The following is a 14,716-nucleotide window of genomic DNA, read 5'->3' as shown; positions in this document are numbered from 1 at the left end:
TGAAGAGTTGTTTTTTCTCCCAGACACTGTGGCCAGTCTGAAATAGATTCTCCCACTTCTCTCCTTAGATTCCTTAGGACACCTACTCGCCCTATCTCATCCCCGAGAAGATGAGTGATGAGACTCAACTTCTCACCCATTCAGTTCCACTGAAGCATTCAATTTGCTTGTGATAAGGGAATCCAAACAATAATAAAGGAGACACAAAGACATCAGCAAGTTTGAGTGAAATGTTTACATTTATATTGAAATATGCACTAAACAGAATGAGTTCTACTAGTCAATGAAACTTTGCCAAAGCAGAATCACAAACTTCCGTTGGGGAGGTTCAGTCAGCTAGCAGCAGTGATCCCCAAGCAGGAACACCAAGGAGAAGCTTGCAGGACCCCTCTCCAAAAAGCCTCCCTGTACGAGGCCCACACTCACTTCTCCCACATGCACCCACACAGATTTGGGAGCTTGGACATGCTCCTCATTTTCATATATTTTTAGTTTCTTCTTCACTGCAATAAATATAAAATTGGCAATGCTCATACACCACAGCACAGACAGTATTTCAGGCTTTAGCATATAACTGTAAACAGTGACTAGGTTAAAAAAATAAAAGAAGTTGGAATTATATTTTTAAACAACAGACAGAATTCTTAAGAGCAGGGCATGAGCTACTCAAGATGTGTTTTGTTGGGTTCAGGTTTTTGACAAAAGATTGAGGTTTAGGCAGATGTCCTAAGCAGTCCATATAGACCCAAGGTGGTAGCCAGGGCACGTCTGTGGCCATCTAGAGTATAGGGACAGCAGACAACCTGCCCTAGGTCACCTCTGGCAGTACATCTTTAACCTGCTATGTTCGAGATGAGATCACAGACGTACTGTCCCATCATGACTGCCATCTAGCGTAGCAGGAATGGTGGGCAAAGAAATTACTGAGAAAAAAACAGAATAGTATCTCTGTTAGCTGCCTGGAAAGTTGGCCCCTAATCACAATGACAACTAGGACATTTCACTTGGACAGTGCATTATAGACTTCTCAAAGTACAGAGACTAGGCAGTAAGTTCTGTCACTGAAGCAAACTGGGATGTCAATCAAAGAAAAGTAGAGTGATAGCTTTTGTCTAAAGCAGTGCAAAGAAATCTGGCAAGAAATGAAAGTGGACCCAGTATCTGTACATTAGCAACACGACAGCATCATATTTAGAAGGCTAGTGGTTCCAACACTATTGCTTGAATAGCTCTGGCAGATGTAGTAACATCTGAGGTTTGTACTCACAAATAAAGAAGCTGATGGCCAACCCACAAAGGGCTATTGAGCCTCGGTCGAGAGAGAAGCTGAAAGCACATGCTGCAGGAGCAAGCTCAGGAGCTGATTTGGATCATACTCACTCCCTAACAAACAGAAAGAAACCTGCATAGGAAACTGTCTTTGTACACACAGAATTCTGGCTTCATTAGTTCTGCTTCCACCTATACCTCAGTTAAGAAAAAAATCTGTGTTGAAAAACTCAAGAACCTGGGCTGCTAAAAACATAAAGAAACTTTCAAAATAGTAAACAAGTTTAGTAAACACCATATGTATTTTCAATTGCTAATGAAGACATGATACATTCAGAAAAGTGTGTGCTTTTTAAAGAAAGACAAAAAACACAAATTCTAGAGACTGCACAAGAAAAAAGCCCAAGTTCTATCCCTCTGAATCAGAAATGAATCTTAGCATAAATCGGCAACCCTCCTCCAATATACAACGCACCGCCATTTGCCTTGCAAGCAGAATATACAACACACAACTCAGTTACTGAATGTGAACGTGAAGCGGAATCACTGCAGAGCACAGGTCGATGGGTCGCTGCAATACCCACCTGGTCCAGTTTGTGCATATTCCATAGGCATACTGAACGACAAATCATCTACTCTCTCATTATTTTTTAAATGGCAATTCTTGAAGCTCAAGGAAGTCATTAGATTCTAAGAACTCTCTTGAAAGAAATTCTTCTGAAGATATGTTAGTGAGAAACCCTAAAAGTTAAATGAACCTAGTTCTTTTTTACTAAAAGATGGGGTAAAGGTAGAATGTTTATTCTGAAGAGCAGCTTCACTGTTTCCCCATGGAAAAAGCCAAGTTTTTTGGACTGATATAATTTAAAAACAAGCCAATTTTAAAAATAATAAAATATACATCTTAAGAGCCTATAAAATTTGAAACAATGCCAGGCATTACAGGATAGGAAATAGAATTCTGATTATTTTTTTCCCAAAACAAACTGTAACAGGTTTTAAGGGAAAAACCAGACAAAGCAGACTCTGAATATGGATAGCACTACACAGACTTGACAGCACAGAACACCACACGAGAATGAGTTATACATCAGTAATATATGAGAGTAACTGGCTGGGGACTTACACTTCCAGCAACAGAGCCCCTAGGTCAAAAATGTTAAAAGCTTGTAATGTCAACAAGGGCAAAAGAAGTGGGGACAAGGGAAAAGGCTGCATGCATGGGTCTATTATAGACATGATATTCAGCAGCATAAAAATCATACCCTCCAAAGAGTCCTCCAAATGGGGCAAAAACCTGTTTTTCACTGCTAAAAGATTAAGAGAGTGGAACAAATTCACTTGTAACTATAAATCTTCCATATCTGAATGACAAGCATGTTTAATCCAATGCTGTATGTTAAGAAAATGCTGAGGATACTTAGGAGTAAATTATGGCTAAATTATGAGCCTTCAAAACTGGAGAAACAAAAACCCCACATTTTAAAGCCAAATAGGTGTGAGTGATAATTATTATATATGACATAATCCATAGAAAAAAAGGCCAAGAAAAGAATCTTCATATTGTTCAGTATTTAGGCTTGATGTCGTCCTAGGAAAAACAGCGATAATTCAACGAATGTGTCACACATACAACTAAAAAGTCCCCTTCTTGTTTGAAATGAATTTAAACAATCTTCTTGGCTAATTTTTCTCCTGTGTCAAACAAACCTTCTATGTACAGGACCAGTTTGAATCCCTCCTCCCTTTCAAACACTAGGTATGAACATCCAGGAACATTCTACAATGCAAAGTGCCTTAAGAAAGAGAAGGATTCTGTAGTGCCAGTGACATAACTGATCTCGGGAAGCTGGGGAGCTATTCACACCGATGGGAGCCAGTCAGGCAATGGTGGTCTGCTTCTCCTCGGGTGTTTCCTCCAACAACTGCATGATCAGTTCATGGAGGGGTTTGCAGATCTTTGCATAGCCGCCTCCCGTGAGATGCAGAAAATCAAACATGTCGTGGCAGGAGATGGCACCGTCCGAGTGCACGAAGCCCCCATCTGTATCCAGTAGCTGCACATTGGCAAGCTTCGGCAGGGAAACCTTGAGAAGTTGGTTCACCTTGGCATTCTTTTGCCTCAAAGGGTTGGGCTTCTCACCTCGAGGTAACAAACCCTGGGCAGAGCAAAGAACATGAAATGAGAGGATTCATTCATTCTTCTGTAATATTTACTTCTGCTTTCAGATATTCCCAAATAACCTGCTTTGATTTCTGAAACTCTGGACCACAACAGTTTTAATGAAAGCTGAGCATTCCTTCTTAGTTTTTTCACAGGGTCTTCTTTCCCTCCTTTCCCATAATTGTGAGTATTCTGCAGGTAACTTGTCCTTGGCCCACTATTCTTCCCACTCCGAACACTTTCAGCCAAACTTCTCCCTCGAGTTTTAGAGTTATATGCTGAACATGCAGTTACAGAACCACACTTGAATGCTGCTCACAGTCCAAACTTAACATGATCTAAAACAGCGCACCATCATCCTCTCCGCAAACTAGCTCTCTTACACATTCTATCAACTGGTTGTCCTAGCATCCCTGAGGATCTCACCCCACCACCTTGTCTACTGATCATTAAATTATGCACCTTTTGCATTCTAAATTCTTCTCTAATCCATTAAATATACTACCGTAGCTAGGAAACTTATCACCTTTCACCTACATTAATGTAAAAATCTCGCTGGTTTTCCTACTTCCAGTGTTGTCTTCTCTTCAATCTATTCTCCACAAAACTTTCAGAATGTCTAGTACAAATGCACACCTGTCCATTGCTGTCACATGGGGCCTACACCACAATATACCATGAGAAGGTTAGAAAGAATGCTGTCTTGATGAATCAGAGCCACATAATATCTGGTAGGATGAAACAGCAATATGGCCTCAATCAATTTTTAACTTACATGCTAATGGCCTATCATAACTTTCAGATAAATCAGATGTCTGTCACCCTACTATAGTAAAGGAAAGAAAAGCCTACTCTTACCTAGCAAGAGCAAAGTTTTATCATCTGAAAGGAGTCTTTAAAGAGGCAGACACTGCATGCAAAGGGTTGTAGTATAGCGTATAGTAGGTTAAGCTTAGGACACCCACATCCCATACAACTGCTGGTTCAAGTCCAGCCTGCTCCAGTTCTGATCCAACTCCTTGCTAATGAGCCTGGGAAGCAGTGGATGATGACTCAAGTATTCGACTTCCTGCCACATATGTGGCAGAGCTGGATGGAGTTCCTAGTTTTGGCCTGGCCAGCTAAAGCTGTTGTGGGCATCTGAGGAGTGAACTAGCCAACAGAAGATCTCTATCTCTTTCTGTCACTTTGCCTTTCAAATAAACAAATAAACCTTTAAAAATTAAATAAACAAAAAAAATTTTTTTGACAGGCTGAGTGGACAGTGAGAAAGAGAGACAGAGAGAAGGTCTTCCTTTGCCGTTGGCTCACCCTCCAATGGCCGCCACAGCCAGCACGCCAATCCGAAGGCAGGAGCCAGGTGTTTCTCCTGGTCTCCCATGGGGTGCAGGGCCAAGCACTTGGGCCATCCTCCACTGCCTTCCCAGACCATAGCAGAGAGCTGGCCTGGAAGAGGGCAACCGGGACAGAATCCGGTGCCCCGACCGGGACTAGAACCCGGTGTGCCAGTGCCACTAGGCGGAGGATTAGCCTGTTGAGCCATGGCGCCGGCCCAGAGTATGTTAAGAGGTCTTATTTTGGGCTGGCGCCATGGCTCACTTGGTTAATCCTCTGCCTGCAGCTCCGGCATCCCATATGGGCGCCAAGTTCTAGTCCCAGTTGCTCCTCCTCCAGTCCAGCTCTCTGCTGTGGCCCGAGAGGGCAGTGGAGGATGGCCCAAGTGCTTGGGCCCCTGCACCCCCATGAGAGACCAGGAAGAGGCACCTGGCTCCTGGCTTTGGATTGGGCAGTGCCGACTGTAGTGGCCATTTGGGGAGTGAACCAACGGAAGGAAGACCTTTTTCTCTCTCTCACTGTCTATAATTCTGTCAAAAAAAAAAAAAAAAAAAAAAAAGAGGTCTTATTTCACAAAAAGATTTTCTGTGGGTATTTTCTTTAAAAAATAAAATGCTCAAAATATTAACATCTACTTTAAATTTTTTCAGCAAGATGTTAGAACTTCGATTACCAATTATATGATTGCATAGTTCCTAAAGAGAATTATACAAAATTATGACTCTGTTATTCTAGGGGCAGGTGCCGTCGCATAGTGAGTAAATCCGCCACCTGCAGTACCAGCATCCCATATGGGCAGATCCCAGCTGCTCCACCTTCCGATATGGCTCCCAGCTATGTCCTGGGAAAGCAGAGAAGTTCCTGGGCCTCTGCACCCACGTGCGAGACTCGGAAGAAGCTCCTGGCTCCTGGCTTTAGATCAGCTCAGCTCCAGCCATTGCGGCCATCTGAGGAGTGAACCAGTACATGGAAGACCTCGCTCTCTTTCTGCCTCCACCTCTCTGTAACTCTGCCTTTCAAATAAATAAATCTTTTTTGAAAAAATGACTCTGCTACCTTGATCCATGTCCTATACTTGTTAACCCTTTGTGTCCCATCATAATCTATATTAGACACCTACAAAGATTTAAATTGAGCAATAAATATACCACTAACGGTAACTCTGATACAAATTTTGCCATTGAAAAATTTACAGAATCAGAAACTTGAGACTTAATGGGTCAAGTTCCTCAAAAAATTCAAAAGCTGAAGCCAATCCTAAACCCTAATTTAACATGAATATTAAAAGCATAAGGCTCTGGGGCTGGCACGGTGGCGCACTAGGTTAATCCTCCGCCTGCAGCGCCAGCATCCCATATGAGTGCCGGGTTCTAGTCCCAGTTGCTCCTCTTCCAGTCCAGCTCTCTGCTGTGGCCTGGGAAGGCAGCAGAGGATGGCCCAAGTCCTTGGGCCCTGCACCCGCATGGGAGACCAGGAGGAAGCACCCGGCTCCTGGCTTTGGATCAGCACAGCGCCGGCCGTGGCGGCCATAAGGGGAGTGAACCAACGGAAGGAAGACCTTTCTGTCTGTCTCTCTCACTGTCTATAACTCTCTCTCTCTCACTAACTCTGCCTGTCAAAAAATTTTTTTTAAATTAAAAAATAAAAATAAAAAAAAAATAGTAAGAAAGGGTAGCACTTTCCATTAGGAGTAAGATTAAGTTCACCACCTATAAAATATCAACAATGCAACAGAACCACACACCTAACTTGATCCAAACTTAGGAAAAACAGACTCATTGTTCTGGCAGATCTCACATAATTTTTACCAATAGATCTTTAAAAAAGGGTACCTGAGGCAACAAAAGATTTCCACACTTCTAAACAAGGATGAGAGGAAAAAAGATGATCTCCCAGCTGGTATGGGAAACGATGAGACATATATATGTCTTCTCTCATAGATATATGAGAGAAGAGGTCAACAGAGGTACCATACACTGCTTCCACCCCACAACTATACTCCTCAGTGAGCGATCACACCTTTTTTTTTTTTTTTTTTTTTTGACAGAGTTAGTGAGAGAGAGACAGAGAGAAATGTCTTCCTTCCGTTGGTTCACCCCCCAAATGGCCACAATGGCTGGCGCTGCACTGATCTGAAGCCAGGAGCCAGGTGCTTCCTCCTGGTCTCCCACGTGGGTGCATGGGCCCAAACACTTGGGCCATCTTCCACTGTCCTCCAGGGCCACAGCAGAGAGCTGGACTGGAAGAGGAGCAACCAGGACTAGAACCCAGCGCCCATGAGTGACACACTTCTAAACAGAGTCCTTAGCTAACTTAAATATAACAAAGGCTACATACCAATACAATGATTTTGGCCTGTGGCTGCCTTGTATTAATAAGCTGAACAATGGCCTCGATTCCACCTGCTACTTCTTCTGCTGTATTTTCATGGTTGTTTGTTCCTACCCAGACAACAATGACCTGTAATTGAAGGAAGAAAAGAAGGTAAGTATCTAGTGATAAAGGAAATGTCCAACATTTAGATTAAAATTTTATTTCAAAAATCAAATAAAGAAAGACGAATTTCTCAAATAATATTTGTTAAGTTCAGCTGGGTAGCTATCTTAAAACACTGATTCATACCTTATCTCACATATCAGGATAAAGTACAAAAAGATTAACATCTAAGTGGCAAGATGATACTAGAAGGAAATAAGGAAGAATTCTCTCATCACAGAGTTGGATGCTAACCTCTCCAAATCCAAAAATTATACAAAAAAGATTAATGAATTCAACTGTATAAACTAAAACCTTCTGTATGTAAAAAAATTTTATATAAATAACATCTAAATCTGGGGGAAGATATTTACCACTCACATCATAAAGACTTTGTCTCCCTAGTTAGAAGTGTCATCTATAATAATGACATAGCAAAGAGAGTGATATGGATGTTATGCTGCACTCAAAGAAGAGTCACAGGATAGAGGTGGGATGCAGTTTTAACATTTTTCTCTTAAAAAAAAAATCAATTTACAATTTTGCTATCATTTAAGATGCATACATTTTATTATACTTGTATGACCCAACAAACTTCCTACTTGTCCCCAAAGAAAGGTACAGAGACAATTTTTTCTATTAGAAAGGCAAAGAAAACATACTTTTAACAAAAGTAACTTTTATCAGTGATTCAGTTTTGTGTTTTTTTCCCCCAACTTTGAAAAAACAGACATTGTGCCAACTCAGGAAGTTTATATGATAGTGTTCTGGACAGAGATAATTTATTCACATCTGCTCTGAATTTTCTTTAGAATAACTTGGAGACCCAGATTACTAATTTGTTTATAAGGTCAAACAGATCCAAATTACTTCCTGAAGTAAATCATGGCACGGCTCCCATGGCCCACCTATGAGCAGTTTTCCCTCACAGCTCCACGTCCATGCATTCCACAGAATAGCACATTTCATTAACATCAAATCTCTTCCCACAACTGAAGCAGATAATTAAAATAATTACAAATACAACCCAGACAAACAACATGCTGGTTTCTTAATTAGATAAATACTTTGTGTTCTTAAGCAATGACAATATCACTGGCCCTACAGGGGCACAAGATGAATAGCAACAGCGAAACAGTGCTTTAAAGAAGCAATGCTTTACTACCAGTTTCACACAATTTAACTACTTAAAAAAGAGGCAATATTAACAATATTCTTCTAGAAAAATGTTTATTTTTACCTTAGGTTTAATATTTTCCAGCTCTCCATTCTTTAGTCTCCACAAAACATGTCTTGTTGTATCTCCCCCAATTCCAAAATTCAGTGCATGAAGTGGGGAAAAAAGTTCTCGCCATATCTGAAGAGAAAAACTTGAGTTAGTTAAGCTAAAATTAGTAGGAAACAAATCTTCATCTGAAGTAGCACTTAGATTTCATTTATTTGAAATAGAAGATAGAGAGGTCTTCCATCTGCTGATTCATTCCCCAAATGGCTGCAATGACTGGGGTTGGGCCAGGCAAAGCCAGGAGCCAGTAACTTCATTCTAGTCTCCCACATGGGTGCAGAGGCCCAATCACTTGGGCCACCTTCTGCTGCTTTCCCAGGTGCATTAGCAGGGAGCTGGATCAAAAGTGAAGCAGCTAGAACTTGAACCGGCACCCACTTGGGATGCCAGTCCCAACTATTTGTTTTCTGTATTCAAACGTAACTCTGCAAATATTGTGCCACTCACTGTTGAAAAAGCTTTGGAAAGGGGCTGACATTGTGGCATAACAAGTTAACCCACCACCTGCGATGCTGGCATCCCATATGGGCACCAGTTCGAGACCTGACTGTTCCAATCCAGCTCCCTTGTAATGCACGTGAGAAAGCAGTGGAAGATGACCCAAGTGCTTGGGTCCCTGCCACCCATATGGGAGACCCAGAAAAATCTCCGGGCTCCTGGCTTCGGCCTGGCACGGCTGCAGCCATTTGGGGAGTCAACCAACAAATGGAAGATATCTCTCTCTCTGTAATTCTTCCAAAAAAAAAAAAAAAAAACTTTAGAAAAAAAGGCTTTTTAAAAAAAGATGTATTTATTTGAAAGGCAGAGTTAGAGAGAGAGGGATAAACAGAGACAAAGATCTCATCTGCTGGTTTACTCCCTAGATGCCAAGGCTAGGCTGAAGGAAGGAGCCAGAAACTCCACCCAGGTTTCCCATGTTGCCTCCCAGCTGCCATTAGCAGGATACAGTGGATCAGAAGTACGTGGTCGTTTGGACTCAAACCAGGCGCTCCAATATGAAGCATCCCAAGCAGAAGCTTAACCTGCAGCGCCACAAAGTCAATCCCTATTTAACCACTCAAAGGGACAGGGCAGAACAGAAACCAGATGAAGACATTTAGAGTGCTGCAGTCAAAAAGAAATAAAGCCATTTCTTTCAAGTATCCTTGCAAAGAATGCCTAAATCAAAAAAGATCCAGAAGAGCCCACTATAGGCTCTCATGCTTATGTCTGCAGGTTCAGCTCAGAATTTACATAGCCAGGAGTCCCCTCACCCCTGCCACCCTTACCTCATACTGCTGCATTAACTGCACCATGGAGTCGCCCACAAACAGGACATCAGGCTCTTTGTCTTTACAATCCAGGACAAATCTGTTGTGCTAATTTGAAGGAAGAAGAAAAATTAGAAACTGGCATTTCTTTCCTTATGAGATTTCTCATCCTAGAAAAAAAAGTTATTCAACCAGTTACTGCTGTTACACCTTTTTGGAGGGACTCTCTGTAAACCTTATTATTCTCATTCTGCAATTAACTGTTAGAATTTTCTTCTTACTTTCACCATACTCATCACTTCAACATGTTCAAGAAAACCAGAATACAAAAATACACTTAACATAGTTTAAAGTTTATCAGTACCCGCATGGGAGACCAGGAGGAAGCACCTGGCTCCTGGCTTCAGGTCGGCACAGCGCGCCGGCTGCAGCGGCCATTTGGAGGGTGAACCAACGGAAAAGGAAGACCTTTCTCTCTGTCTGTCTCTCTTACTAACTCTGCCTGTCAAAAAAAAAAAAATAATAAAGTAAAAAAATTTTTTAAAAGTTTATCATTTCCTCAAATTTTTATTAGGAAAATTTCAAGTATATAGAAAAGTTGTAAAAGTTCAATGAATACCTATACATGTACAATGAATAAAATTTTCCCAGGTTTCCTTTTTAAGGATTTTAATTATTTAGTTGGAAGGCAGAGTGACAGAGGTCTTCCATTCACTGGTTCACTTCCCAAATGCCCAAAACAGCCAGGGATGGCCAAGTTGAAGCCAGGGTACAGGAACTCTATCTAGATCTCCCACATGGGTGGCAGGACCGTGAATACTCAGGCCATCATCTGCTGCCCCCAGGTGCATTAGCAGGAAGCCAGATAGGGAGGGCTAAGTAGCCAGGACTCAGACCAGGGATTCCAATAAGGGATGTAGGCATCCGGAGTGGTGATTTAACCCACTGCACCACAATGCTAGCGACTTGTTTTCTTTTTATTTGACAGACAGAGAGACAGAGTACTCCTAATCTTGATCCAATCCCTAAATGACCTTAATGGCCCCCTGGTTGGGGCAAAAGTCAAAGCTGGGAGCTAGGAACAGGAACTCAATTTAGGTCTGCCATGTGTGTAGCAGGAACTTAGCATCACTGTCTTCTGCATTAGCAGGAAGTTGCAGTCCCACTGATATTAAACCCAGGCACTCCAATATGGGATGATTTTTTTTTTTTTAAAGATTTATTTATTTGAAAGTCAGAGTTACAGAGACAGAATCTCACATCACTCCCCAGATGCATGCAACAGCTATGGCTGGGCCAGCCCAAAGCCAGGAGCTTCATCTGGGTCTCCCACATTGGTGGTAGGGCCCAAGCACTTGGGCTGTCTTCCACTGCTTTTCTCAGTCCATTTAACAGGGAGCTAGATTGGAAGTGGAACAGCTGGGACACAACTGGCAGTGGCTTTTCCCACTATGCCACATTTCCAGACCCTGGGATGAAGGGGTCTTAAACACTGGGCCAAAGCCTTCCTCCTGTGCTTTATTTCTATTTCTGTGTATGCGTTTGCTGAACCATCTGAAGCTAACTTGCAAAAATGATTCTTCATCTCTAAATATTTCAGCATTCATCTATTAATGACATTTTTCTAAAAACCCATAAACTACTACCATATCTAAGAACCTGACAATCTTGTAACATCCAATATTAAATCCATATTTATTCTTTCCAATTGTTCCAAAGTTAAATAAACCACTACATCTTTGAGAACTTTTAAAATATTTATTTGCAAGGCAGTTACAGAGAGGAGAGCAGAGAGATCGATCTTCCATCTGCTGGTTCACTCTCCAAATGGTTGCAACAGCCAGAGCTAGGCCATGTCAAAGCCAGCTTCATCTGGGTCTCCCACATGGGTACAGGGGCTCAAACACTTGGGTAATCTTCCACTGCTTTCCCAGACCCACTAGCAGGGAGCTGGATCAGAAGTGGAACATATGGAACTCGAACCAGCAACCATATGGGATGGGATGCCAGTGCTGAAGGCAGTGGTTTAACCCACTTGCAGACCACTCTTTATCTTAAATTATTATTTCATTTACTCATCTGAGAGTCAGAGAGAGAGCTCCTATCCACTGGTTTACTTCCCAAATGCCCACAAGAGTTGGGGCTGGGCCAGGTCAAAGATCAATCTGGGTCTCCCAAGTAGGTGGTAGGGATTCAACCACTGTTGTTTTCCAAGATGCATGTTAACAAGAAGCTGGAAACAGAAACACCGCTGAGATTCAAATCCAAGCACTGAGATGTGGGTGTCCCAACTGGTAGCTTAACCTTTAGATCAAATGTCTGCCCCTTTACTTGTTTTTTGAACTAAGATCCAATCAAGATCCATGTACTTTATTTGGGTGTTTTAAATATGGACTTTGAAAATGCCTGTTAACTTCCAAGTGTGAGACTTTAGTAAACAAGGTCTCAATACTGTTCAGTGGAAACCAGGTTTATAAACAGTAACCAAGTCCTGGAATGCCTTTCAGTTTTAAACGCACAAGATACAACTGAAAATGAGATTTATTCTATTTATCTATCAAATAAATAAATCCTTTAAAAATTTCAGTGTGTAACTCTTAATGTTTGTTCTGGTGTTTTATTTATGACACAGACATAGAGAGCGAGCAAGCTCCTACTCATTGGTACACTACCCAAATGCCCACAACAGTTGGGGTTGGGTCAGGCTCAGAGTCCAGAGCTGGGAACACTATGTGGGTGGTAGGAATCCAAATACTTGGGCCATCATCTGCTGCCTCTTCGGGTATGTATTAACAGAAAGCTGGAGACAGTAGTCAGAACTGGGTATAGAATCCAGGTACTCTGATTTTATAGGTCAAACAGTTGTATTTTTCAAAAAAAAAAAGTTAATTTGAGAAGTGGTGGCAGAAGGAGAGGAAAAAGAAATTTAAATAAAAAGAAGTTTAATAAATTGTTTGGATTCTGATTCAAAAGCACCACAAAAAACAAAATCAGGCATTGAATTTGAACACTAATTATATATTGATACTAAAGGATTACTATTTGGAGTGGGTGTTCAGTCTAGTGGTTAAGATATCAGCATCCCACTTCAGAATACCCGGGTTTGATTCCCAGTTCTAGCTCCTTACTCCAGCTTTCCGCTAACACATACCCTGGGAGGTAATGGTGACAGCTCAAGTAATTAGGTTCCTGTTCACATATGAGTGACCTAGATTGAGTTCCTGGATCCCAGTCTGGCTGTTGTGGGTATCTGGGGAGTGAACCAGTAGATGAGAGCTGTGTATGTGTATCTACCTCTCAAATAAATAAACAATATAAAATATACAAGAGGATGTGCATATTAGGCCATTTTATTTATCAGAATTTATCTTATTTATCTGAAATAAAGAAACAGAAAGAGATCCCCCATCCACTAGTTCAATCTCCAAATACTATAATGGCCAAGGCCAGGCCAGGCCAAAGCCAGGCGCCAGAATACCATCTAAGTCCACCAAGTGGGTACAGGGGCCAAAGTACTGGGCTGTCTTTCACTGTATTCCCAGGCATATTAGCAGGGAGGTGGATCAGAAGCAGAGCAGCCAAGACTCAAACTAGCACTCCAATATGGGATGCTGGTGTTGCAAACAGTGGTAGTTTAACCTGCTATGCCACAACAATGGCCCTAAATGTGACATTTTATGTATAGGACTTGAGCATTTTTGGATTTTAGTATTTAGGGGAGTCCTGGAACAAATTCCCTATACAAGGTTACTTCACAGGTACCACGAAGGGTTTAGAGAGGTTTAATCATGGCCGGTGCCGCGGCTCAACAGGCTAATCCTCCGCCTTGCAGCGCTGGCACACTGGGTTCTAGTCCCGGTTGGGGCGCCGGATTCTGTCCCGGTTGCCCCTCTTCCAGGCCAGCTCTCTGCTGTGGCCAGGGAGTGCAGTGGAGGATGGCCCAAGTGCTTGGGCCCTGCACCCCATGGGAGACCAGGAGAAGCACCTGGCTCCTGCCATCGGATCAGCGCGGTGCGCCAGCTGCAGCGCGCCGGCCAAGGCGGCCATTGGAGGGTGAACCAATGGCAAAGGAAGACCTTTCTCTCTGTCTCTCTCTCACTGTCCACTCTGCCTGTCAAAAAAAAAAAAAAAAAAAAAAAGAGAGAGGTTTAATCATGAGTTTTACATTTTCCTTTTTAAAAAGTTTTACTTTGAAATAATTTTTTGAAAAGATTTCTTTTAAAATATTTATTTGAAAGGCAGAGTTACAGAGCGAGAGAAACAGAAACAGAGATCTCCATCTGCTGGTTCACTCCACAGCCACAACGGCCAGGGGTGGGGCAAGCAAAAGCCAGGAGTCAGAAACTTCATCTGGGTATCTCACATGAGTGCAAGAGCCCAAGGACTTGAATCATCTTCTAGTGCTTTTCCAGATACATTAGCAGGGAGCTGGATCAGAAGTGGAAAAGCTAGGACTTAAAAACCAGAGATCATTTAGGATGCTGGAGTTGCAAAAAGTGGTTTAACACACCAGGCCACAACACAGGCCCCTAGATTATTATATATATATATATATATACATACATACATATATATACATATACATGTGTGTGTGTGTGTATATATATATATATATATATATATATATATATATATAGAGAGAGAGAGAGAGAGAGAGAGAGAGAGAGAGAGAGAGAGAAATCTTCCATCTGTTGGTTTACGCCCCAGATGGCCAGGCCAAAACCAGGAGCTAAACTTCTTCCAGGTCTCCTACATGGTGGCGCAGGGGCCCAAACACTGGGGCTATCTTCCGCTGCTTTTCCCAGCCCATTAGCAGGGAGCTGGATAGGAAGTGGAGCAATTGGGACATGAACCAGCACTCATATGGGATGTGGGTGTTGCAGGCATTGTTTTTATCCATTATGCCCAAACACTGGCCCCAAAATAATTTTAGATCTA

General features: G+C 42.1%; 1 protein-coding gene across 2 annotated transcripts in view; it reads right to left on the bottom strand.

Annotated features, from left to right (window-relative positions):
- Positions 1-207: 207 nt before the first annotated feature.
- The window catches only part of PAFAH1B2 (platelet activating factor acetylhydrolase 1b catalytic subunit 2), a 30,192-nt gene continuing 15,683 nt past the window's right edge, over positions 208-14,716 (bottom strand). For both annotated transcript variants that reach the window (XM_062197079.1, XM_062197078.1), the window contains exons 3-6: positions 9,797-9,886; positions 8,484-8,600; positions 7,106-7,228; positions 208-3,428 (exon numbers count right to left, since the gene is read on the bottom strand). In XM_062197079.1, coding sequence (XP_062053063.1) covers positions 3,150-3,428; positions 7,106-7,228; positions 8,484-8,600; positions 9,797-9,886 — 609 coding nt within the window. In that variant the 3' untranslated portion in view covers positions 208-3,149. The remainder of the gene's footprint in view (positions 3,429-7,105; positions 7,229-8,483; positions 8,601-9,796; positions 9,887-14,716) is intronic.

This window comes from Lepus europaeus, chromosome 7, assembly GCF_033115175.1.
Source record: "Lepus europaeus isolate LE1 chromosome 7, mLepTim1.pri, whole genome shotgun sequence".
In the NCBI taxonomy this organism is placed as follows: domain Eukaryota; kingdom Metazoa; phylum Chordata; class Mammalia; order Lagomorpha; family Leporidae; genus Lepus; species Lepus europaeus.
Note: the sequence above shows the minus strand (reverse complement) of the source record. Positions and strands in the feature narration are given on the sequence as shown.